This window comes from Catharus ustulatus, chromosome 20 (genome assembly GCF_009819885.2).
Source record: "Catharus ustulatus isolate bCatUst1 chromosome 20, bCatUst1.pri.v2, whole genome shotgun sequence".
In the NCBI taxonomy this organism is placed as follows: Eukaryota; Metazoa; Chordata; class Aves; order Passeriformes; family Turdidae; genus Catharus; species Catharus ustulatus.
Genome location: NC_046240.1, coordinates 6,617,131 through 6,644,768, shown reverse-complemented (window position 1 = coordinate 6,644,768; position 27,638 = coordinate 6,617,131). Strand labels below are relative to the sequence as shown.

The following is a 27,638-nucleotide window of genomic DNA, read 5'->3' as shown; positions in this document are numbered from 1 at the left end:
AGGGAGCTTTTGCAAGCAGCAGCCTAAGAATTCCCCAGAAAGTTCACCTAATTTTGTAGAAAAGGGGCATGAAATATAGATTAACCCAAAGTTTTACACCTGCATTCACTCAGACTTTGAAGGCCAAAAGAACTGGGTTGTATAAAACACATAAGGAAAATACCAAGATCACCCTTGTCCTAGGCCTGTGCTATTCAGAAGATATTTTCCACCTTTCTGCCCTCCCAGGAATATCCTCTCAACGTGTTAAGCCCAATGTAAATGTGAGGTTCAAATTCAGCCAAAATTCTATGTAGCTCCCACTAGAGTAGACAAAACTGCCATCAGGAGCAAACATTCACACTGCAAAGTCCTGCATCCAGCTGACCACAGCAACAAAATAAGATTTTTATAGCCCAGGTGGGTTATTTTTATAGCCCAGGTGGGTTATTTTCAGCTCCATCCACCAGGCAAAGCAACTTTGCTTGTGCCCCAGGGCCAGCCTTCCCCAGTCTGGCTTTGGAGGCTTTGTCACACACAGTTTGCATACCAGAAGAAGGCTTTGAGCCTTAAAGGCTATGAAAACTTTTAGCAGCATGTAATAAGAAAAAAATAAAGCCAAAAAAATCTCACAAGTAGATGGTGAAATTTCCAGCTGCTACACAAAACTACAGAACAATTCTGACAAGGTCGAAGTTGCAGACACAAATCCAGATGTGTCCTTTGTGTGTCTTGCAATTGCACTCCACTCATTTACAGAAATGTTTTCAGTAGCCAAAGAGAAGCCCAGGTTGATTTTGTCTGTAAATTGCAGATGAGCTGCAATGAGACCCTCAGCTGAGTTCCCTGATACAGCAATCTGTAGTTACATCACCTTTTTTTTCCAGTTAGGAAATGCAGGAAGTAACTCGATTTATCCAGTCAGGGTTTCCTCCTTGTTCCAAATCACTGCATGGCCAGGGAAGGAATTTACCTTTCCTCACTACCAGAGTGTGGCTTCTGCAACAAGATTTTTTTTTTTTAAATCAAAATTTTACCTAAAGTTAAATAGGTAGAGCCTAAAGAGAGCAGTCCTGTTCTCCAGCATCACACTGTATGTTTCTCTTACAACATTTCTGTGGGGTTTAATGAATTTTTCTAAATATTTTGAGTATTTTTTTAAAAAAGTTGAGTAGAATGGAGGAGTTTCAGTCCAAGGACACATGGAATATATGCACAGTTAGCATAAGGACTAGTGAGTCATTCCTATTGCTCAGTTTATTATTGAACCTGTGATTATATCTAAGAGGAAAAGAGCTAACCCACCTTTTTCCTTGATACAAAATTGTATGAAACCATGTGTTTTTGTCTTGTTGTATGAAGTTTTTAATTTCCAATGCAAGATGAATTTGCCTGATTTCAGTTTCAATGTGTGCAGACAATCTGACAAGTTTAATTCCCTGGCCATCTGCCTGGCATGTACTGCCCCAGCCTTCCCAGACTTCCCTTAAACTTGCACTTTCTTATATTTTGCAGTGCCCTCCTTTTGGGGTTTGGTGAACTCAGCTTGGAATCTTTGCTCTGTTGGGAAAAGACAGTCACCTGTCAATATTGAAACCAGCCATATGATTTTTGATCCCTTCCTAACTCCTCTTCGCTTAAACACAGGGGGAAGAAAGGTAGGTGGTCTCTCCTGTTCTGGTGTATAAAATAAATGGAGTTAGTGAATTTTGAAAAACATTTGCTATGTTTTATTTTTCTAAAGCATTTACTTTTTTTTCCTGTCAGTTCCAAGGCAGAATAATAATGTTTTAAAGATACTCCTCAAATCACTGAATTAATCAATTCTGTTTATCCAGCTCAAGGATTGATATTATTTATGCATAAAACATCTTGAACCTTTTAGCAGTTTTGGCAATAATCATTAGTTTATAATGGTTTTGTATTGTTTTTCTTATGTTGGGGTGCCTTAAAGGGTATTTTAAAGTATTTATTTGTTCCATGCAGGCAGTTGTTCCTTACCCAACCTGTGTTACCTACCAATGCACCATGAATTACAGTATCAGAGCACGCAGAGACTCCAACAAAAGGTTATTTGAAAATGATTTATCTCCCCTTGTTGTCATGACAAATGAGATGTCCACTGGAAACAGCATGCCACTGTAGGAATTTGCTCTGTACTTGGAGGTTCTGGTGGCACATGTGCAAATACATCCCAATTGATCACAGAAATGCTGAAATGGTGGTGGTGTTATTGCTGGAGGACAGTAATGCTTCCAACTCTGGCCCAAATTTCAGGGTAATATTTACATTTTGCTTTTTAAATGGAAATGCATGGAGGTTTTTAGTTTTGATACCAAAAAGAACCCCAAAACTCAGAGTTTTAATGACTCTGCTATGTACATAAAGTCTTGCTTACACATTTCACCTTATTAATAAATTACAGAATGACAAAACATGAAATTGAAGAATGTGGAAGTATTCAGTGAGTCAAATGCAGTAGGTTCAGAATATTCAATGTATTCAGCAGTTCCAAGAATTCAGCTGGGTTTTTGTACCAACTCAGAGTGGAGCAAATGTCTGGTTATTGATAATATTTGGAGGCACTGACAAACTGAGATAGGCTGTATCAGTGATGAGGTTCTTACCATGCTCACAAATACTGCCACTGATGACCTTCTGTCATGTTACAAGAACAGGATTTGTTCTTGTGGTTTGTCTTAGAGATGTTTCCAAAACAGTTAAATCAAAATTCTCCTTTGAGAAAAAAGATTGCAATTCTGATGCCTTAATAAAAATTCTTTGTTCATAGTTAAGGCTTCACTGAGGATTTGATTTGGCAGGTAGAGTATTTGTGTTCACTTCCTCGGGAATGTTTTTTGTATGTTAAAAATAGAGGTGTGTTTCATATGGGCTGAAGCACTTCAGCTCTCAGCACTCTGAACCAATTGCTGTGGCAGCCAGGGAATTTCTTGGACAAGACTTAACTGTGATTATGCTGTACATGAAAGGGTTTTATGGAACTGATCCTAGGAAAAACAATGAATAAATAAAAAAGGGATTTGATGTGGTTTCAAATCAAAGTTATAAGCTAGCTTACATGCACAGTGAACAAGAGAGACAGCTACTTGCACACAGTCACAACTAGAAACCTCTTTTGGAAAAGAGGCTGGCAGGAGACTCAAGCTCTAAGAGAGAGCAAGATGGAAGGAAATACTCAGCTCAGTTGTTCTTGGAACAGAAACTTCAAATTCTTAACAAATTTTTTTGCTATTAATTTAGAAGTTCAGTTTTATCTGAGTTTGAAAACTATTTATTTAATTTTGAAAGCAACATATCTACTTTTTGTGCTTCACTTTGGAAATCAGCTTACAGAGAACAAAAGTGGCTCACCCACAGGAACAGAATCCAAGACCAATCTGTGATCATTTAATACTTCCTCTTGCCCCTTTCACTCCTTGCCACTCATTTCCCCTGGGCTTTATTTTTAGTGCATTGCCTCATTTCTGTAAACCAGTTACCTGTTTAGTTCTCCCTTCTCACCTTGGCAGACCAAAACTGTTCCATTCCACTACAGAATTTTTGTCTGAAGTTTCCATTTAAGCACATCCCTTTCTAGTTCCTTTAGATGGTTTATTTTATTCCAGTGTTAGTATTCAAAGCCTTTTATTAAACCAGATTGAGACTTTCCTACAATTTTTACTTGGAAATAAAGCAATATTTTTCTTTCATCTTTAAAGAAGAAATTATCTGACATTATCACATTATCTGAAATTATCACTGTTTTCCTACCTGCAGCCTCCAAGGGGAGAAAATCCCAGTTTGTGTCCTGTCATACAGCAGGCAACTCAACAGTTACTTCAGGTCTGAGGCTGACAAGAAAATTCTGCCCATTCCATTCAGGAGTAAAAGAGATGGCAGTGCTATTTGCCAAATATTTATACCTCTTTGGTCCAGTTTTTTGCACTAAGGTTGCAGTGAGCAGTGATATATATTTCTTTCTGTGCTGCCCAGCGAGTATCAGGTCACACATTTACAGTTCAAGCACCATCAGATGTTTTTCTGAGTTGTGCTCTTATTCTGTATGTGTGATTCTCCATTTCCTGAGGAAGTGGCTCTGCAGGTCCTGAAATTTTGAGTGTCATTGATGGAGATAATTGGATTTCAGTATCCAGAATCTCAGCACAAGATGCTTAATGAGTTTACATGCAGAAGAAGAAATGCTGCTTTTGAGGAAACTCCCCAGGTTCCAGCTCTCTCCCAGTCCCATCTTTGTCTCTGTTATCCATTTTAATGAATTTAGCAAGCAGCCCATTTCAGATAAAACCCTTTCTGATAAACAATGCCAACCCTTATTCATTTGCAAATCACTCCTCCATGTCACAAAGAACGGCACCTTTTACTTTCTCTGCTCATTTTGCCTTGGATTCACTTCAGCCCCAAAGCAATCAGCACAGCAGAGAATCTCCCAGCTAGGCAGGAAGCACCTCGGGTTTCCAGAGCAGGGGTTTCTAGCCTGTCATGGGTGATTGTGGTGGATGCACAAACCACCCCACTTCCCACTGACCTGCTGCTTTGCTGATTCCTCACTCACTCACTCTGCCTTTGGTCCCACATTTTGTCCCTTGCCTTTCTGTAACCCATCTCTCTTTGATCTCCTGGTTCTCTGAGGACTTTATCTCTAAAGCCCCGTTTCTAGAATTCTTTAAGACTCAACTACAGTTCTTGGCCATATTTTTTTCCCTTTTTCCTCTAAAAACATGCTGAGCATCAGCATTTGCTTTAGGCACCAAGTGTGTCCCTGCCAGGTAATTAAACCTTGCCACATCAGTGACCTTAGGAGTCACTTTAGGTCACACTCAAGGACTGAAATTGTTGCCTAAAGCAGGTAAAGTTCTGTTTGAAACCATTTTATTTTTAAGGCAAGCAAGGACATTATACCTGATGTTGATCTCTGGGGAAATAAAAGGAATTGATGTCTGCTGGCCAAGGACTGTTATTCTCTAGCTCAGTGTGCACAAATGGAAGATACTCAGCAAGATCCACACATCTGCCTGCTCATAGGGGGCATTAATGAATGCAATCACATATTATTTAAATTAATGTCCATATAAATAATTGGTTTATTCTATGCATCACAAGATAATGGCTAGATTCAGCAGCTTCCAAACTAAAACAGGCTAGGAGAAAAGAGATTTATGGATTAAAAATCAGTTAAATGGTTTCTCTGCCAGTTAGATCTGATTCCATGCTGTTCAATCAATTCAGAGTATTACTAGCATTTTTCTCAAGAGTGCAATATATGACAACTGCCAAGCTTTGCTTTGGTGATTACTAAAAGGACAGATACTGGTATGAGCCATATTTCAGCACTGCAGGAATATAAAAAATGAATTGTTAGAAATGGTCCAGGAGGAATGGATAGCAATAAGACATCAATGTCATCTGTAAACTGACTTGTGATAAATTTTTAGAGGTCTTAATAATGATTTTTGATGTAGAGTAGCTTTGGAAAGTCAAAAGTCTGACACAAACATCAACAACTTTAATGAATAAAAAATGAAATGTAGTATTGCAGCTTAAATAATTGTTTACCATTTCTAATGCTTCTAGAGTTCTGTGTGTTCTGGGATGTGTTAGTGAGTGAATTTGCAGTGGAACCAGCAGGTTAAAGCAACTTGTTTATTCAGCCTCATCGTGGAATTCAGAACAGGAAAAAAATGTTGATTTTTTTTTAAGAGGTACATGCAGATAGTAGATCATGCATAGAGAAAAACAAGTTCAGTGTGTACATCTCACTCTATATCAGGGCCTCTCTTTCCTTATTGCTGCAGCTGTCCATGAAATTGCATCAGTTTGGAATATGTGAGGTCTCAGATGGGCATCTTGGTGTGTTCTCAGTTTCTGGTTGTAGTGACACAGATCACCCATGAAATGAGTCCTGAACAGGCACAAGAATAAACTTCATTACTCTGCTTGACATTTCATCCTGTCTGGTGCCATAGAAGAAGCTCACTTGTCTGCCTGGGAAGTTTTCTGGGAGATCCTAGGCCTGGAGAATGATTCTCTCCACAAGCAGCACTGTACCCTGGGGTGTGATCTCAGTTTGGCAGGAGGACCTTTCAAATCCTGTGTTCCTGTCTCAGCTGCATTGTGCAGTGATTCCAAGCAGCCCATGGGTGTGCTGTCTCTGGAAATGCACTCAGTGCAATCAGAAACATCAGCAGGATCTTCTTTTCTGGACTCTGGGCAGCAGATCCATTGGAAGGTTAAAGATGTTGATGCTGGGCTAAGAGATCCCAGCCCAAGGTCCTGCCCATCCTTTCTCCTGCCTCATGTTTATTTCAATAAGTTGCTTTCCAGTTTTCAGTCCCTAATGATGAGACTTAGAAAAAAAAAGATTGGAGCAGCATCCAGCCTCCAGCTACAGTTTGATATAGTCAAAGGAATTTTCAATTTTTCCCACATTGTTCTTAATTCCCCTTTCCTATTTTCTAGTAGACCCTGTGGACTGCATTGATAGTATCTTATTTGGATTTATTTCATCCTGCACTTAGGTCTATTTATAAACCTAGATATTGATTTCAAGTCTTGCAGAAGTAGAAGTCACATAGATCTTGTCTGTGTACGTGATTTTCTACTTGGGAAACTACTAATAAGACTAGTGAGCAAAACAGTGAGCAAATGTACTGAGCAAAGAAGCCTTGTGGGGGGGAAAGGATTAAAATGTGAATTATTTTTAATCATACAAATGTCCTTATGACATTGTCACAGCCCTTCCAAATAACTATATTTGTGTGTTTACTTTGGTAAAGCATGTTATTTATGTGATGGACATTAATAGCTACTTTGGAGTGACTCAAATGATGCAGATATACATTTGTGATCTTTTCTTTCAGTATAGTACTAAAAAGCCACAGGGCTGCTGTGGTTTTTGTAGCATGAAGATGGATTGGGCTGTAAATCCCTGTTGGACAGGTGTGGGACTGTTTACTGGGTATTTCCCAGTTAGAAGCACAGAAACACTGTTAAAGAGCCCTCCTGGTTTGGTGTGCCCAGGGATGTGTGGAATGCTGGAGACAGGAGCCCTGCCCTCAGACCCTCCCTGCAGAGATGGATTTGGCATGGACAGAGGGCAGGGATGGAGATCCTGGATTCATCAGCCACCACAGGAAATCTGGGCCTCCCAATCTCAACTCCAGGCTTAAAACTCTGGCACTTTGTCTTGTCTATTAGAAACCTTCTCAGTAAAAGTAAACCACAGGCTACCCGTGACCAGATGGATGTTTGATCCAGAGTTTTCACAGTGCTTACACATTTCTTTCTAGATGTATATTTACAGGGGAATATTGTTTGGAAGCAGTTGTGCCAGTTTTGGACAGAATATTCCTCTTACCATGCAGAGTTTTGTGCCATCTACTTACCCATTTGTCTCAGCCTGATCTCCCGTCTTTGAACCAGCATCATGTGATTTTTTTGTATCTTGTTAGATTTTTTGAGAGGCCTTTTTGTGATGAGTCTTCTGTTAACACAAAGCGTTCCATAAGCAGAAGAAATAATGCAGCCTGGTTTTCTACAGAATCTCATTTTAGCTTCTTTCATTTTAGCCTCTGTCTCCCATTATCACTTCTCCACTGCTCCACAGATCCCTTCATCAAAAGACAAAGGCAGAAGATGCTGTGGCTATTTCCCAGTTCTTTGTGCCAGTGAATGCTCCTGCTGACTGCCCAGTTGACTGCTGCTGACAGCTTTATACTGCTCTGGATTATGGAGTTTTACCTGCCTGGTCCTCACACAAAGTTGGTGTGCTCTTTTCTTCCAGCCAATTTTTACAAAATTCTGAGATTTCTTCTTTGTCAAAGCTGGATGAAACTGGCCAGGAGAGAATGGAGTTAGTGTGGGGAAAATAGGAAACTCTTCCCAAATCAGTTTGTTATTATTATAATGAATATATTTGCAGTATATTTAATCATAGGCATTTACTAAAAGGAGAAGACAGAAGCTAAGGAGTTAAGTGACAAACAGGGAATTTCACAGGTAGATGTACATTAAAGGAAGAAATTACACATCCTGCAGATTGCCACTGATCACATCACCACAACAGTGTTTGGCTGCTGTTTTCTCCAGCAGAAATGCATCATTTTCAATTTCTTTCAGGGAGCACTGAGGACTTATCATCATAAGCAAAATGAAGTTAATAAATTAATTAAAATGCAACATTACTTGGATAAAAATGTTAAGGAGTCTCTCACCCTAAGGAGTTTTCCTTCTTGCTTTAGAAGATCCTGCAGCATTTGCTCATTAATGATCTGCTGTTTCCTTGCAGTTGTGATAAATGTCAGTCCTGGAGGTAAAGCAGCACAAAGCCTTGAGAGCCAAACTGCAGTGCAAGGACACTGCAAGGACTGTGGGACTAACCCTGAGCAAGGGCACAGCCAAATTCCTGCACAGCCAAAATCCTGCCCAGCTCCACATCAAGGCTCACAGGCCAAGGGGCACCAGGGAATCTGCTCAGAAGCAGCAAAGGCAGCTCAGAGAACCATTAGGAATCAGTCAATGCTGAGAGCAGGGTGTCTGAGCTGGCACTGCCCAGGCTGGGAGCTCAGCCAGCCACAGTGCCCATCTCTGCATTCACAGCCATGGCTTGGAGGAAACCTCTGCCCAGACAACAGGATATTTGTATGGACTGATATTTTTCCAAATGTCATGTTCTTTAAATGCTGTTTGAAGTTGAAGATTTGCTCAGCTCCCCTTAGAATATCCCTGCAAATATCGCCAAGATGTTGATATGTGTCCAGCTGCTCCATCACCTCCTTCTACTCTCCCAAAACAGTGCAAGGAAAGAGGAGAAATTATTTAGCAGGGAGAAGTCTGAAACCATTTTCATGATGAATGCTGACCTCTGCAAGTGAAGGCAGAATATCCTCATGAAAGGACAAATCCTTCATTCTCAGTGACTGCCATGGTGTGTGTATGGCTGCTGATGGTTACACCTCATCCCCTACAAAATAAGCCAAAAATATAAAATCAGAAACACATTTATGAATATCTTCCTCACAAACTCCAAAATACTTTTGCTCATTGAAGGGCTGTGCTAATGAAAACCTCTACAAGGTTGTCTTGGTTTGAAAGACAGGTGTGTGCCAAGGAAGGCAGAAACCTACCTTGGAACAGAAAATGTGGAAACAAGAGGAAAAATCCTAACCCTCCACAGAGGTACTAGGTCAGAACCCAGAAATCATGACAAGTCAGGAAGTGTTTCACTTGCATCTCCATCATTCTTTGGGTGAAAACCTGTTTCATTCCCAGATGTCTGATAATGTTAATAATGAGGTATTTTACAGTATCTTTTCTCAGCTAGTTCTGGGCTCTGATTATGTCATTTAAAGGATTATGTATTATTTTGACTAATGGATTTTACTTGTATCCTCTCCTCCACTTAGACTTGTCTTTTCCTGAAAGCCCATTAGCTATAAAACCACATATTGTTTCAACATCTAGAATCCTTTGTCTAGTAATGTTGGTCCTTTTTTAATGCCCCACTGTGCCCTGCATAGCTAACCACGAGCAAAGGGATGTGCAGTGAGCTGAAGAGATTCCTAAAAGGAGGAACTACTGGGAGGAGTGAAAAACTTGAACTTTTCCTCCTGCCTCTGGGAGATACCATCTGTTACCTTCAGAAGGTTTGGTGCTCCTGTGGAGGTGACTGCTGGAGACAGAGCTGTGCTGGTGTGGGAGCATGCAGCAGCCTCTGACTGAACACTCCACTCAGAAATTACAATATTACAGCATCTGGTGGATGTAATGGGAGAATAAACCAGCTGTGCTGGATGAAGTATTGCATATGTCAAATTATTACAACAAACTTTATAAATATTACTGTTAGGCTGACTGCAGTCATTTTTAATAGCACGAGAAGACTGATAGAGAGGGGAGTTCTGCACATCAAATGCTGGGAAAAAGCAAGATGCTGCTGCAGAGAGCAGGAGAACCAGCTCCCAGTTAGAGCAGTCAGGAACTGGCTGCAAACAAGAAGGGAATTGGAGCAGCAATTCCAGAATGAGAAGGATAGTTCTCATCTCAGGATCTGCCATGGTAGCAGCAGTCCACAAAGCATTAAAGAGATGCATTTTGCAATTTTTTGCAAAATGGAAGTTACATTTCTTCAGCTTTTTATGGTATTTTGAGCCCAATCAATAAGCTTTATGACCTGCATCCTCTGTTGGCTCATTGAAGCTGCCTGGGCTATCAGCTTTCTGTCCTGCTGCACTATAGATGGGCAATCACACGTTATTTAATGACTCAAATGGACACCTCTGGTGATACTGCAGTCTTCAATGAGATATGTAATTGTTCCCAGCTTATGCAACTTTTATTGAATTATTATTGAAAACATAATTTCATGCTTGGTTAAGTCATAAATTTAATTCATTCTCTAGCAAGATTTAGGAACAAATATGACACTCCCAGTGCTCCTCCAAGGACAGGTGAGGCAGGAGCTGCCCAGAAAGTCTGAGCTGGCTGAGCACTCACTGGTTGCTTTTCAGCACTTTCAGGGGAAACTTTCTCACCTAAAGGAGGCCACTTCTGGTTGAAAATTGTCACTTAGCTTTAATACAAAGGTTGAGGTGCACTGCAGTCCCAGTTAGTTGAATAAAATTGAGTTCTCATTGGGTTTTTTGGTGGCTTCAGGACACAGATGAGTCTTTGAGCAGGCACAGGACTTGTGGGTGTTTAGGGCTTTTCATTAACCAAAAATTCAACATCTTGATTGTGTGTGCATGGATTGGGCCCTTCCACAAGAGCCGCCCAGTCAGTGAGGATTGTCTGAGCACAGACTGTGAGCAAGGGACACTTTCTTTTTCCTTTCCCACACAAAATCCATGAGAGGCTGAGCTCAGTGAAGCCATGGATTGCTTTATGCAGGAGTGACAGGAAGCTCTGCCAGCCCTGCCGTGAGTCTGTCTGTTGAACAGAACCTGGCTGCTTTAATCCTAATTTCTCTCTGGAAACATTAACTCATATTCATCTGCTTAACACAGGCATCTACAAATAGCCTGAGGAAATGCCTGGGGTTTTTTTGGTAAGAAAAACCTAGCTTTTAGATGCCTGCAGTTTAATGAAATTAATTTTCCCTCATTTCTTGACTATAAAGCAATTCAGACTGTCTTTGACACCTCTGAGTAAATGCATCATAAATTAAAGGTGCAAGAAAAATTTGCAGTGAATTTGAGATTAATGGGTAAAGCATTCACTAGAAATATTTTTTTCATAATAGATTGGAATTTATGGAAACCCTTACTGACTTCATATTTAAATCAGTTATATAGCATCTGTAATATTTCTTGTTCCTCTTGTTTTGCCCTATGGAAAAACCACTTAACAGCTGAAGTTCTAAATAAAAAGAAAATATTTTAAAAAGGGAAAACAAACCCCACAGGGGAGTAGTAAATTCCTAATTTCTACCAACTAAGAACTGGCAAACTTCTTGTCACTACCTGTATAATACCTTATATGCAGAAATATTTCAGGACATTAAAACAGTGCAGGGTATTTGGTTATATGTCTTTGCATTCAATACATGATTTATGTCAGCTTTGTTTTTCTATTTCCAGTAAGCCTTTCTTCTCCATCTTCTGTGGGCTACAGGGCTACACAGAATCAGGAATTGTGATGGGCCTGGAGTTTCTGTGCAGTAGTGAGATGTGTCTGTCACTGCTCTGTTTGATGTTATGCTGGACTCCACTTGGAGTCTTTGTTCACAATCCCAGCTCTGGCACACCTTGGTACTGTGATGTATTGGCCAAAGTAAAAATACTCACAGAACAACTTTAAAGATTTGCATTGAATGCATCATCTTTCTATCTCTGCCCATTTCAGGAAGTAAAACTATTCTTTTATCCTGTAAAGCCTTGATTATTTTCTCCTGGTCTGGGTATCTGTTTAGAAAAAGTTCCTTGCAGTTGCAGGTAGTGCTTCTTTGTTGTCAAAGGAAATGCTCTCTGTAATATCACATTTTCTCATTCAAATACTCTCTCAGTGTTCTGTTGCAGCTGTTTTAAAGCACCTTAGCTGAAGCCTTTTGAAGTAAAATACACACAAATGCCCTTTATGAGCCTTGCTGGCTTTGTCTCTCAAGATCCCCAATAATTTTCTGGGAATGCATACATCTTCCTTTGGCAGCTGCAGGTGGGGCTGTCAAAGTGGCTTTCAGCAAACAAGGGTGCATTTTAAACCATCAGCAGAGTGCCTGTGAAATCATTGCACTGCATTATTATAGCTTATGTTTCTACTTTTATGGTCTGGAGTCCTCACATGGATTTATTTCATCTGTGCTTGCACACAGCTTTGATGGTGCCTTGTACCCTGACCTGCTTAGAGTGGCCATAAAGCCTCATACTTAAAGGATAATGGTCATGATGAGGGAAGTATACAAGGCAATAAACAGCTTTTGCAGGTGATTAAACACACTGAAGCAAAGCTGAGGCATTTGAAAACCCCAAAAGCTGTTTATTGTAAGCACAGCAACACGTCAGCTGTGTTCAACAAGCCACAGCATTAAATAAAAGCTTTGCCTTGTCTTGCAAGGGCTGGGGGGTTTTGTCCACCAAATAGATCTTTGCTTCTCATTTTAAATGCCGTGGGTGGCTTTCTTTGTTTCACTATGTTTAACAGGAGATGGTTCCTGAGTAATTGTTTGGGATAAAAGCAGCAAAATGTCTTTCTCCAAATCACTGTGGAGGTTCTTGGTGGCAGTCCTCTCCTCCTCTCCAGGCCCATAACAATCCCTCTTTATTCCCAGCTTCTTTTTTCTCCTCTTGCTACCGCTTCTATTGTCTGTTTCATCATTTCATTTCTTGGTTTGGTTTTTATTTGGTTTTGGTTAGGTTTTTTTCCTATTCAGTGGTGTCTTCGCCTCCACTTTCCCCAGCACTTCAGAGAGTTTTCCTAAAAAGAGTGCCTGGGGCTGGAACATTCAGCCTCTTCAAGGAGGAGGTTAGAGCAGGAGTATTATGAGTCACAACATTTGTAGTGCCAGGGAATCTCTGTTCCACAAATAGCACTGCTTTGGTGATGATGAGCTATCTAAAACCAAACAGCTTTTTTAAGCAATTATAATTTACCAGCCCATGTGATCTTCAGTAGTATTTTCTTTAAAAGAGCATGAGACTTTTTATTCCAATGGAGTGACATTTGATAAATCCGTGCAGATTTCTGTGGATCTTCCTGTCAATACAGTGAATAAAACTGCAGTTACTATTTTCCAGCCCAAATTTACTAGCAATTATAATAGTAGATACCACCATGGCTATTTGTGCAATTCAGAGTTCAGTTAACTGCTGGCAAACTGTAATTTTCTACAGACATCAATGGAAGGAAACTTACAGTCTAACGAAAGAATATTTCTTATTTTGCAGTGGTTCACAGAGATATTTTTTGCTGTTTATTGCTGAGAATTGTAGCACAATCTTTCTCATTTATAAATTAGACCTCGAGGCAGTATCTTCTATGAAAGAAAAAATATGAAAGAAATAATTGAGGTTTGGTAACCAGCTGATACTGAAGCTGTTTGCTGTGAAACAGAATTAATAGATAAAGTAGTCAGGAAAAGAAAAAAAATCTGGTTGGTAATTCCAGGTAGGGGTTGGCTGAGGTTTTTTTTTTTTTTTCTTTCATCTTTCCTTTAATAATTTCTACAAGAGCAAAGTTTTTGGGAAGCTGGTATTTATTCATTTATACATGGAAAAATACCACAGCAGCATTATAAAAACCCTGTGTACGTTACATTCTTGTCTCAGATAAACACAAATCCAGCATAATTCTGGATTTGCACTAGTATTACTGAAAGGCAAATTTATCCTTGAATGTCTTTATCCATTGTGCCCTCTTTAAGTTTATCTAGGGCAAATCCTGAACCACTGAAATCATGGCTCAGCAGGGAGAGGGGCATTCCTTACCCTCTGCAGGGACAAGCAGGGCATTGCTCGTGGGGAATGGCCAGAACTGCCTGCAGAGATGGGCAGGGCTTGTGGAGGGCAAACCTGAGCAGGCACTGGTGTGAGGAGGAAAAACACAGCCAGGAAAAAGGTGCTGATCAGCTGGGGTACCCCCAGGGAAAGTGCTCTGCTCATCCAGGATTGTGCTGATGTTAGTGCAGAAACAGAATCCCAGGTGAGTGTGTGCAGGGGCTTTCATTGCAGAGCTCTGGGAATCAGGGTACAAATCTGACTCCACATGGATTCCACAGGGACAGGTTTTTATACCTTTTTCATTATATAACTATATATTAATTACTAAACCCATATTGTTCTATTGTATACATTGATCTTATCCAAGCATAGATTCTTGTGATTTCCATCAGCTCCCCAAACATCCTTTCTCATGATTCTTGTTACCATTACATCAATTCTCATGATTCTTATTATGATCAAACAATAATATATTCAATTTACCAAACAATTATTGCATTTAACAATCACATTATTTATCATATGATGATTACTCAGGTGGAGTTTCACATGATCTAATAAAGACAAAGCCCAACATTCATTCCCAGGGCCTGATTCCCTTTCCCAGCCCTACCAGACCCAACCTTTCTTTCCACCCCCTGAATCCATTGTATACATTTCCCATGATTTTAGAAACATTTTTAACCCTGTGCTATCACTGACATGTCACATCCTGAAGGAGGAAGAACACAACTGACTGCTTGCTGGGAAGAGAGAGAATCCTCAGGTGTCACTTGAAAACAAGCCAAGGATTTCAGCTGGCACACTCAGAGTGGGAGTTAAAGCTAATGATAGAAAACATATTTTAGGAACATCATTTTTCTCTAAAAGGGATATGAGCTGTTTTCATTTCAGGTTGGGAAGGAAGCTCTCAGACAGTGATTTTGTTTGTCACAAAAGTTAATCCTCAAACTTTGTTCTGCATTTACTCTTCTCTTGTTTGACTCTAATGGATATGAAGTAAACAACATGCTCAGGTAGCTTTTGATATTTATTTGTAACTTCACATACAGTCAGAATAATACAGAAAACAGATTTGGAGTAAAATAATATTTTCCTGATGAGCACTCAGTAAAGCCAGATGCTTTTAGTGGGAGTTTTTGGGTTGAAATACATTTGCTGGGGCTTTTTCTCCCCTGTTGTACTTTCCATCAAAATGTTTGTTGCTCGTTGAGATAAATGTCACAGTAAAGACTAATTGGAGAGAAACAAAGCTTGCTTTTTCTTTTTTTTTTTTTTTTTTTTTTTTTTTTTTTTTTTTTTTTTAATTCTGAAACATAAAGCCATTCCCATTACAGAATTTTCAGAGGAAAATTATTAAGGCTCCTGGGACCATACTTTCCACATATTTCCATACCTAATGAAGATTTACAAATGTTCTGAATCCCATTTTCATCAACAGAACTTTGTGCCAGAATATGTCTTTGCCTTTCAAAACCATTTTTCATACATAGAAGAAGCTCTCCAAAAAATCATTTCTGTGGGTGTCTTTTTCCCCTCCTCACTAAATATCATATGTGCAAAACCAGCACATTGGGCTGTTTTATTATTCACATCAGGATCTGATCTATTCCCTCTGCATTCATATTTCATACTGCTTTAACTGATTGATTTGATTTGACCCAACACTTGGATGGCACCTTTGCTGTGGAGGCTGCACACACATAACACAAATCATTTACTTGTTTCTTTTCAAAACTATTTACCTCACCCCTGGGTTATTTTATGAACTTCTGACCAGAACACCCAGCAGACAAAGGCAGGTAAAACACAAGTCCCCAGTTCCCAGGGGTAAAATCCTTTCTTACTCACTTACATCATCATATTTGCAGTGCTGTAAAATACAATTGTTTTCATTCTAGTGCAGCAAAGACTTCAGAATTTTGTCCTGAATTTTTCTAATTTCCAAAGCACCACCTGGTCCTTTTTTTCTTTCTGGACTGCCAGGTTTCATCCCCACTGGAGTCACATGAACAATACTAACTCACCACTGTCTGAATTTGCTGATTTTGTGACAGAGGAAAGCAAGATAAGTTTTTATTCCCAAAGTTCTTAATAAACTAATTGTTAATGGGGCATAGATATCAATTCTTTAAAAAAAAAAAGGGGGTTTAAAGTATTTTTAGAGAAAATAGTACAGTTAGTCTGGGTATAATTTAAGGTTTCTTCCCTTTATCTGTTCTGTTTTCTGTTCTCCACATTCCTACATTGCAGTGCAGAAAAAGAGTTTTGTTTTACCTGGGGATTATCACAGGATTTGGTCCTTCTGGCACTAAACTTCCTGCTGCTTTCACAGTTGTGAATGTGTTTCTGATTGGGATTATGGCTCATTCAGAACCTTCTCTAAATTTACACTAAATTTACATCTGTGGTTGCTCCCATACATACACTTTGAGATTCCAGTACAAATGCAAAACTCTGTCTCAAATATATTCCTATAATAGGCCATAGTCCTGCAATCACTGAAGAAAAACTTGTTTAATGGAAGAGTTGCAGAAAAAAAAAAAAAAAAAACATCAGAAAGGCAAATCCATCATCTTTCATTAGGAAAAGAAACACCTGTCCTGCACATGTATGTCAAATCCTGCTCAGTGAATCTGATTAATGGCACTGTAATTCCAATTTCCTATAAAAAGAAGTACTGGATGAATTCTCTAATAGAAATTACTGCTATTCTCAAAGGTATCATCAGCTAATAAAGAAATCACATTATTAACCTAAATTTCAATATATATCTCTCTGTTTTTATGATTTTCAAACTGTTAATTCACATACTTTGATGTAGGTTGAATTAGTATTGGCGAGGAACTCTACTCCAAACTGTTACTTTATAATTCTTTTCCCTGTTCAGGTTTCCTTTTTCTGCTTGTTTCTATGTTTTGTTGTGATTTCTTAATCCAAAAATCTTCAGCCAAAATCTTTAATCACAAGGATGAAAAACTGGTGGTGGCTGTATGGCTTTAAAGTGTCACCTTTATTTACAATTCCTATTTTATGTTTCATCCTCAGGCTTCACTTCAGTTTACAAACATGGCAAGACTGTTTTAAATCTCAAAGAAGGGTAAAATAGTATCCAAATAACAAGTTATAAGTGGATTATCTATTTCTGTTTGGCTGGAAAGTTTTCAATGTCTGGCTTTGGCAAACAAAAGCCCTTTTGAAATGGTGTTTGGGCAGTGACTGAGCCCATGTGGAGGTTATATTTACAGCTCAGGAGCTGTCAAATAACACTCAAAGTAATTTGGGCATCACAGGAAATAATAGGAGTGATTCCAGTGCTTTCTGTGAAAACCTTTAAACTCCCATTTCATTAAAAATTCCAGTCTGCAGCTGGTAGCAGAGATTTACTGGGTTTCACCATCTGTGCAGATTAATGTTTCCTAAAGGAGAATGAACACAACAGATGAGATGGTTGGCTTTTCAGATCAAACAAAACCCCAAAGTACAATCTCTTCCCTGACTCTTGCATCTTACACCTGTTTCCTTTTCATCACATGACTGAATTGTTTAGGAGAAACAATTCCAGCTTTCCTTAAAGCTGATTGATTTGAAGATTGCAGATCACCAAGATTCCTGTGGGGTGGTAGCAGTGGAGAATTGGTGATTTTATTGAGTAAATTTTGTTGCAGATTGGTTGAAAACCTTTGGATTTTATTGTGTTCATACCCAAGAAAAATGTATTCACCCAAAAAGAACAGTGATTTAAAATCCAGAGTGTGGATTAGCAGTGACAACCAACATGGGGAGGCTCAGCTGCCTCCAACCCACACCCCTGTTGTCTTCTCATCTTTTTCTTTTTGACTGACCATAACTAATCTTTCCAGGGGATTGAGCATGTGATTCATTGAAGTTGTGATTTTGAATCAATCCTGTGTCACTACATATCTTACAATGTTATAATTTTAAATTACATTAGCTTCACCACACATCAAACACCTAAATAAATTTTTGGCAGTGATCACTGTATTAGGATTCATCAGTAGAACTAATAGAGTTTCTGGGTTTGCCAGGAAATGGGGTCATTAATTGGACTAGAAAGGGCAAGAAAGAAAGGCAAGAAAGAAAGGCACAGTACCTGCTTACCAAACCAAGTATCAATCCCTACCTGCGTTTCCTGATAAGTATTCCTGGTTATTTCCCTGAAACACAGGATGTTTTACTCTATTCTGCTGGCACTGGTGCTGAGGGAAGGCAGATCCATGGCATGGTGGGCTCAGCATCCTTCTGGAGAGGGGAGGAACAAGGGCTGGGACCAGGAGTGGGGCAGGACTGGGACCTCCAGAGCCTCCTGTTCCTAAAAAAGACACAGCTCTGCATAAGGAACAGCACAGGGGTTCCCATCCCCTTGGATTTAACATAAGCACCCCAGAACCACTTGCTAATGCAGACATGGAGTGGGTAATGAGCTCACTGGCAGCACTGGTCCCTGCCCTCCCTTGCATTTTCCTGTTATTGAAACCCAGCTGTTCTCTGGCTGTTGCCAGGGGTAACCAGCAGTGACATCCAAGGTCATTGATGGAAAGCAAGCCTTTGTCCCCTGGATATTTCCCACTCCTTGAAAACTTGCATCCTACAATAAATTCCTTTGAAACAACAAATTTTGGTCAGTGTTACACTTGGGGTTTTTCGTTGTTTTGGGGTTTTTTTGGTTTTTTTTCAGTTTCCATTCACTACACTTCTTTGGTCAGTCCATTACAGTTCCTCCATGTTAATTGTAAGGCACAGTCTTACAGAGAGCTCCTGGTTGAAGGAATGTCTCAGAAATGTGTCACAGTGTCACCAAAGCTGCTCTGTCCTCCTTCAGGACAGACTGGGGACACCAGACTGCACGTGCACAGCACCAGAGTGCTCAGGAACCAGCCATCCTCCTCTGCCTGTGCAGCTGCAAGTCTGGTAATTCTGGTATTTTGAACTTGTTGAAATTGGTTTTCCTCCTTTCTGTAGCATTGGTGATTCATTCACAGAGTTTTCTGCCGAGGAAATAGTTTATAGAATTCATTAAAGCACTTTCAGAGGTAAAAAGTCAGAATTTCATGGGAAGATAAGGGAAAAAGTCCATTCTTCCAAATGGGATTAATGTGGTGATTCATCATGCAGTTTTACTTTATATGATTTTCAAATGGATAGCAATGTTCTGTATAGTTTAAACTAAGTTTTGGGTTTTTTAACCTGCATTTGTCCATTGCTTGGTTTGCACTTTTTATGTAAATAAGCTGCCTGATGGTGACCTAGAGAGAAATTAGTATTTTCAAATATGTTGGATGTTGTCTGTGAACTCCCCTTGCATTTTTATTATTTTTTCAGCTTTCCAAACCAATATTTTTCTCTAGAAAGATGCTACTTAAGAAATGAGTGTCTGGGAACAGAGGAACCAAATTACAGCTTTGCTTAGGTGAACATAACTGCTTTTGATGCAAGTGGGAGTTTCCCTTGTTTATCTGGTGTGTAATTTGGAAAAGTGCATTTTACATCTAATTTGACCCAGTTTTTCCTACACCATGTTTGGAAGATAGAGGGACCAAGCACAGCAGACATTAAAGTGTTTATTTGGTACCCACCCTAACCTGAGAGTATAACCTTGGAAGTGTTTTGCAGCCAGAACCTGGAGGTGAGGAGAGTGTCAGCTCCACCTCAGAGGGAATTCTTCAGCCCAGCTTTTCCAGAGATCCCAGCTGGTGTCTAAAGGCACTGAAGGGTTTTAGACTGGGTTATGGAAGGTGCAAATTGCAGTATTTACCTGGTTTACAAGCAGATGATGATGGTGATAAAATATTAGCTGCTTACAGTGTAGTGGGTAGATTTTAAAACTCACCAAGATGGCTTTGCAGCTTCTCCATGGAGTAAATGTCAGAGCAGTTGTCACCCTCCAAGTGTTTAGGTGTGACAGCTGGCAGGGGAGGCAGCTGGGCTGGAGCTGGGATGTGGGAGCACACCTGCTGCAGTGGGGTGGGGAAGGATGGAAGCTGCAGGTGCAGCAGGAGCTGAGAAGGATGCACAGAGCCAGGCAAGAGCAGCAGATGGATGGGTTATCATCCTCTGTGTTTGTTTTGTGTGCATGCTCATGGCAGGCTCTCCGTGCTGAGGATGGGAAGGTGCCTGTGTGGTTCCCAGTCTGTGCAGCACAGAGCAGCCTCAAGGACCAGCACAAATTCAGAGCTTAATTGGAACAGCGTTAATTGGAACAAGGCTGCTCCTCTCTTTTGTTCCATCTCCCCTCCTTTCTTCCTTTCACAGCCCAAACACTTGCAGAGGATTTCAAGTTAATTTACACCCTGCAGAAAGTAAATGGCAGAAGCTGTTTCTTACAGTTCTGCTTTAGGACTGACTTCTGGAAGTTTTGTAAGGAAATCTTGTCACTCCTTATTCTATCAGGAGAGATATATTCCTTTGGAATGGAGTTACCTCTGTTACCTGAGAGGCAGCATTTCTGTGATGGGCTCATCTTCCACTCCCACCTGGGTGAGGGGGATGTTTGTACCTGTCCAAATGCGCTTGGTTCATGCTGTGAAAAATAATTAGTTGGAGAATGGAGCTGCTTTGAATTTACATGTGTGACTCGTGCCACAACCCTTCCTGTGTTTGTGGGATTGGGCCCTGGATTTGGGAAAAGACTGATAAATATATTTCTAAACAACTATGATTTCAGAACAATGGATGTTGCTGAACTGTCAGCGCTTCTGAAAACGGCAGTTTGTTTTCTAGGAAATGAAAAGAACAAGCAGCTTTTGATGGTCAGGGAAGAAATGTCCTTGGGCTTTTGAAATTTTCGAAAATTATATTAATTTTCTGTTCTACTTTGCCTGTGGTTCCCACAAACACGTGGCACCACTGGTAATATCTCTTTGGAGAACTAGGGTGGGTCCAGCATTAATATAAACTCCATTAACTCTAGCACATTTTGATTTGTGGAAGATTAATGGTGTACATAGGACCCAAACCACCTTTTTTCCTCGTTTATACAGATTATTGCATTTATTTCAATGCATTTTTCAAATGAATAATGAAATACTAGGACATGACCCAGAAATATCTCATTGTTTTCTATGAATAAAATGCTTTGCTCAGCATTACAGACTTTGAGTAGAACTGAAATGTTCCTGTAATGTATCCACACAGAATTTGACACCAATCTTTGGTGACTTGTGGAACAAGACATTTCCACAGCCTGTGCCTTTTGTGCCACTAACCTCTTGTTAACAGGATTAAGAAATCAATAGTTGTGCTGTCAGGAGAATGTAAATGTTTCCAAAGACGTAGGATATTTCTGCCCAGCCCTGCATTCAGAAATTGAGTGTGCTGGCTGTAGTGCATGTGCACAGTGAGTTTGGAGCCATTTCACATCTCAGAAAGTCGGGGAGGAGCTGTTAAAATACAGGTTGTACATGACTAACTCAGAAAAAAAATTAACCAACCCATAAAATGAGTTAAACCTATTTGAAATCCCTGAAGTATAAACATGTACTGGTGTAAATCCGTGGATGTATAGATACAGTTTTACTCTGACACTGCAAGTTTACACTGTTCATTGAATTAATACAATGCTACAATATCCCCAGTGCAGATCCCTTTAGAAGTGTTTGGGTTAAACATGTCACATTTCTGAGCTGACAGACTTCAGCTTTGTTGAACATTCACAAAGCAAACCTATTTTCTCACAGCTGTCTGGAATGCCAGAAATCTGTGTTTTAAAGTATTCCCATAAGATCCTGTTCCACTTCTCTGTTCATCCTATCACTGAATGCATTGTTTTATGCTCAGCTTCTCTTTGGTAGACAACTGACTGATTTGCTGATCAGACAGGCACTTGCAAATCTGTCTTCTTGGAAATAAAGGCATTTCTAGAGCAGCATATTCTGCCCATTTTATGCTTTTTCCTGATATTCCAGTCTAAAATTGGTGAACCTGATGCACATTGCCACCAACCCACTTTTTCCCATTTAAAAATAGCCACACTGATATTGTGAACTCAAACAGGACAGATTTTCAGTTTCCTCTATTGAATATGGTGAAAGCTGTGTCAGCAATAAATATGTTGTTCTACAAGAGACATGTTCCAGACTGGAGAAAGTGGGACCATCAAAGAGAGGGGAGAATGTCAAGGCAGTGTTTATATTTCACACTCCTCATGTTTATATTTCAAATGAGAAGGCTGTGAAGAAATCTGGAGAGCAGATGTAGTTCAGGGAGATGCACACAAACAGGAAAGACAGGATGGGTTTTCAGATAACTACAAAGCTATTTTAGGTGGCCAGACATGCTGACAGAAGTGCCCATGAAAATATTCTGCTGGTTGTGTGGAGAACTGCACTGAGCACTTGGAATTGTTTCTCATGGCAGGAACTCAAGTAGCAGAGTGGTCTGGTATAAAATTTCTATATCAAGTGCCTGCTGCACCTGTGTTTGTGTGCAGCCCTGGCAGGACCCTGGCAGGGTGGATCTCACTCTCTGCAGCCCCTACACCAGCTGCACTTGGAGCACTCACTGCAGGGGCTGTTTCTGTGTGTCTCAGAGCAAGCTTAAAGACACAATGCAGATCTGGAAAAGGCAAACGAAACAGCAATTCAGCTTTCAGAACTCTGGCCTTGAAAGCAGAACAAGGGTCTTATGGAAAAGAGGGGGAACATTAAGGAAGAGCAGTAATAGATTTGGGAAAATAGAGCTATTACCCACCCCTTACCCAGGATTCAGGTTTCTTTCTGAATGGATCTTTCTCTGCTGTGTGAAGAAACATCAGGAGAAGCTCAGTGGAAAAGCCATCTGTGGGATAATTGTCCATTTTTTCCTTCATTTCACCCATTTTCAGTGAGGCTTAGAGACCCAGCACCAACACTTCACTAGTAAGAGGCTTCCCCTGATACCCAGACCTTCTGCCAGCTGGAGGACAACCTCAGCCACATAATGACAATTCCATTTCCCAGTGCCAGAGCAGAGCACCACAGGTACAAGTAAATAACTTGGCAAATGAAAACCCCTTTGTAAACCTCCCATCCAGCTCCCTGGGCAGAGGGGAGCCTGGTTCCAGCCAGGGACTCCCCAGGTCTCACAGCTGAGAATATTCCATGTTATAACACACTCCCCACCTGCCAGATGGACATTCAAGGCACATTTCATACTGGGCTCTCAAGTACTTCCTCAGACCTCTCTGCACAGCATTGAGCCCCTCACTGGGCTGTAAGGATTGTCCTGATAAAGGATCCATTCTCACCTGCATGATCAGCTCTTCATAATCCAACCACCCAAGAGAGTTTCTCATATTTATAAGGCAAAAAGGAATCTTTTCTCACTGCAATGACTCCAAAGCCAAGGGCATTTCCTGAGACACCAGTGGCAAATCAGTGCCTTCCTGAGCAGATTTGTCTTGACAGCCCTGTGTAAAAATCAGCAATAAAGCCATGAGTTTACACACTCATGTTTTACACAAGTTTTTCTTTCTACCCTTTAAAGTTTAAGCCTGTTTTGCCTTCCTCCTAATCCTATCTCACAGCAGGAAATGAGTAATTCATTCTAGTGGGTGCACTGGCAATTTGGCCAGCAATAAATCCACCACATGAATTGGTGCATTGGCCAGGAAAACTCAAATTGGCAAATGAAAACAACTACAGCTCCCCAGCATGTTCAAGGAGAGGGGAGCAAAGCAAAGCATTAGAGGCTGAAATCATGTCCACACCAGTGCATGCACAATGGATGCTGAGATTGCTCCAAAATTATACTGATAGAAGAAAAAGTAAAATCTTCAATCCTGTGACCTCTGTCCACTGTTCTTTGTGCTCCTCTGCAGGCTGCTGGCACCCTTTAAAGGTGTCTGAAGCTTCAGCTTGAGAAATGCATTTCCAGAGTGAGCTGAGATGGCAGATAGCTACAGGAAGGATTTTAACAGCTGTTAAAAAAAAAATTAAAAAAAAAAAGATGATGGAAGCAATTCTCTTTGGGAAATAGCTTTACATATTTCATAGCACCTGGCTTAATAGCTGTGATGCCCAATTCATGTTAGCAGTCCCCAGGCACAGGAGAAACACAAATAGTGAGCAGCTGCTTTGTGGAGGCCACAAACACATCATCAAAAATTAAAACAGGGTTCAGGGGTTGTATAATGGAGATTTACAGAGCTAACAGCAATATCTGGGCTGTTTTCACAAACCCCTGCAGTCAGGCTCCTTAGATAGGCTGCAGCTTGGCCTGATTTGATTCCCATAGCTTCTCTTGGACAAAGCAAAACATCCACAAGTTTTAGTTGGATACTCTGGGAGGGTTCTCACCTGGAAACAACACAAACATACCCTGAGAAGCCTGAATAAAATCTAAGGGTCACATTATGTCCTTTGGAGTTGAGGCTAAAAGAGGGAAATATCTGAGAAAAAGCTGTCCAAAACTGGTTTTGCCCAATTTTCCCCATTCCCTCTTACAAATAAGAACACAGGGCCTGTCCTTCCATCTGTTTTGAACATGAAGCTTCGTGGAAAATTCATTTTTTTGATAGGAGGACCTTTTAAGATGCTCAGAAATTCCTAAACTGGGGCAATCTACCTTCTCAGAAGGGCTAAAATAGAAGCATCAGTTCTGCCTACTCCTTCTGTCTCCTCCTGCATCCTCAGAGCACATTAGTGCAGAAAATGCAACAGAGGAGGAGTGAGCAGCACAGAGCTGCAAAACACAAACATCAAAGCAGCAATGCTGCTGTTATTGCCCTGAAGAGTGTGGCTAGCTGATGGCAGTGTTTTTCCATGGGGGAATGGCAGAGGGAAGGGGAAGCACAAAGTGAGGCAGGGGGGGAGCCCTGCCCAGGGCTGACATCCTCAGAGCTGCCAGGTGAGTGTCACAGTGCACAAAAACAACAGTGCTGGGAAGATTCAGTGGGGAATAAACTGCTGATGGAGCACACAGGTTTGGAGCTCTGGAAAAGCTGAGGGACAATGTGTTGTCTGGGTGAATCTGTGGGTTTTTCTCTTTCAGTTAGAAACTGGTCCCAAACCGAATTGTCCAGGTCAAACAGGCCAAAGTCTAAACAGCTTAAAATCAAATCTAGCTTTAATAAGCAAAAAGTGTAGCTCATCTTCACTGCTATTTTCTTTGCTCATTGTTTAAAAAGAACTAGATTTTTAAGGGACTGTTTTTAACTTAGTTATCTTATTTGGTTTTTAAGTATGGCTGAGTACAGAATGCTTGAAACATTCACTGGGACCATATTAAACTTTAACAAATAAAGTGCTAGAGTACCAAAGGTTTAGTGTTAGGCTAAAAATGTTAGGTCTGGGAAAAAAAAGAGTCCAGGTTTCCATTTTTATTTACTCACATAACATTAATAATTAATCTAGGTTTCTATTAGGGAAGACTTTGATGATGGAAAGGATAAAAACAGCATGCACAGGGTCAGTGAAACCAGTGGTGTAGACTTGCTTAGTCACCAGCTTGTGTGATAATGCAAACTTCAGAAAAACATACAAGTTCTGCACAAGAATTCTTACAGGTCTTTGGCTTTAATCCTTGATTTCTACATGAATAATTGCTACCATACTGCTTTTGTTTGTATTTCCTTGAGCCCAATGAGATGGGATTCAAACACAAGCAATAAATCCAAACAGTTTCCATGGCATCTTTATTGTTTCTGTGATTTCATCAGTTGACACTGGATGGGTGGGACAAGATAAAGAAAAATCCCCACACTGAAAGTTATGAGGAGGAATTTAAAACTTTCTGAGCACCTGAGTCTGTTTCAAACACTGATTCAAGTTTAAGTCAAATGGAATGTTACATGTCTGCTCTGAGCATCCCAGTAGCTCCAGGTACTGCTGCAAAGTGTTTTTGTTCCTGAGATGCTCACCTACAGCTCAGACAAGGGGAGCCAGAGTCCAGTTTAGCTCTAGATGTGTATTATAACCAAAAAAAGATGCTGAGCCTGGCACCACATCCTGCTCAGAGCAGTGATGTAGCACAGGTTCCCTTTCCTCAGCTAACAATCCCAAGGTATGGAAATGCCTCTTCTTCTCCAGGTCACCACTTCAGTATCTCCTTGTAGAGTTTTGCAGGCTGTAAATTGTAAGGCAGTAAAGCAGTAAAAGGAAAGACTAAGTCTGTGATCCTGGATTACACTGCTGAGCCATAAGAACCATATACCTGGAATTATGGGAAGAAATAAATAGAAAATTGAGGCTGAATATCAGGAAAAACTTTCCAACAGTGAGAGCTAGTAGGCTATGAAGGAATCTCCCACGTGAAACAATTGATGCTCTGAGTACCTAAGAGTCTCAAAACTGAGCTGGGCAAAGTGTGCTGTGAGGAACATCCTGAAGAATTCCTGCAAGATGATTTTTTTCTCTTCATGTGTACCAGGCACTATGGCCTTGAGAGGAAGCCCCCATTCCTCTCCTTTCCTTGCAGTGATGCTCCTTAACTTTGTTATTGCATGAGGTTAAAAGTATTCAGCTGAAATATTTAGTTGCTTTCTCACTATATGAAGACTTCATCAACTGGTACCTGTCAGTGGCTGATTTACACATCACAGGGCATTTATTTTTCAGTCAGGAATTTCTCTCAGCCCCACTTTATTTGTTCTTCCTAGAAACATAGGTCTTGTAACATTCATCTAAATGTTTTAACCTAAAATATTTAAGTGGGCTCTGTAGCCTTGTTGTTCTTATTAATAACATTCCAGAGGCAGTTTATCTCTGCATTTCTTTGCAGTTTGATTTTGCAGTTTGAGCCTCCATAGCACAGGGTGTGACAGTTTTTATCTGGTTTTATTTTTATTTCTGGGTACAAATGTAGAGTTAGTCTGTAACGTTTCTGCTGCCCTGCAGCTCTGGTAGTTTTTTCTGCTCTGTCTTTCTAATGTGTAGTTTTTCTTCCAAATGCCTCTTGTGCTGTTTACTGGAGTTGTGAAGTATTTACCAACTTCATGAGATGTGACCGATGCATAAGGAGGAAAAGGGATTTGATTATTTAAATTGCATGGAAAAATATGCACACTGTCAAAACAAACAGTGTGGGATTGCATTTTCTCTTACACTCTACAAATCAGGAGTAACTGCATTGGAAATAGTGGAGTAATATCTCTGTAAACCCAATTTAAATACCAGTAAAATCAGATCTCCCAATCTGATAAACAAGAATACTGAGGTTTAAAGATGACATTTTAATTTGAAAATTGTTTACCTTTTACTTGCTGTCAGCAAGGCTAAAAGTAATTAAAATTGGCATAAAATATTTTCCAAATCCTGCTCATTTTCTTTCCTTTCACTACACTTCCTACAATCAGTATTTCTCATTTTATGTGGATTTTTTTTTTTTTTGCAATAGTCATAACATTTTGCTATTATTGCATTTATTATTCATTATTGTGGATATGATACTGCACCAATTGGCAAGGATCTCAGGGAATGTTTTCATATCAAATCTGGGTTTGAAGTTTCCTTACCAAGCTGAGTATTTGGAGTTGTTTGAAGCATGCTGAGCTTGGGATTGGATTGGGTCAATCAGCACAAACTGAGTAATGCAACTCAGAATACTCCAGATTTGTACCAATGCAGCTGAGTTAATGATCTGATTCCTACAGAGGGATTGGAAGTGTTTGTTGAGTGTCATTGAGGTTGCGTCAATGCAGGGAGATGGACATTTCCAGAAGCAATTTGATCAAAAAAGGTGGGTGAAAAAATTTTACACTGTAGATACCCTGTG

At 40.2% G+C, this 27,638-nt stretch overlaps 1 protein-coding gene across 1 annotated transcript in view; it reads left to right on the top strand.

Annotated features, from left to right (window-relative positions):
- Positions 1 to 27,638, top strand: part of CA10 (carbonic anhydrase 10) — a 173,031-nt gene that overhangs the window by 68,012 nt on the left and 77,381 nt on the right. Inside the window, exon 4 of the mRNA XM_033076882.2 lies at positions 1,495 to 1,637. Within this exon, the coding sequence (XP_032932773.1) occupies positions 1,495 to 1,637 (143 nt within the window). The remainder of the gene's footprint in view (positions 1 to 1,494; positions 1,638 to 27,638) is intronic.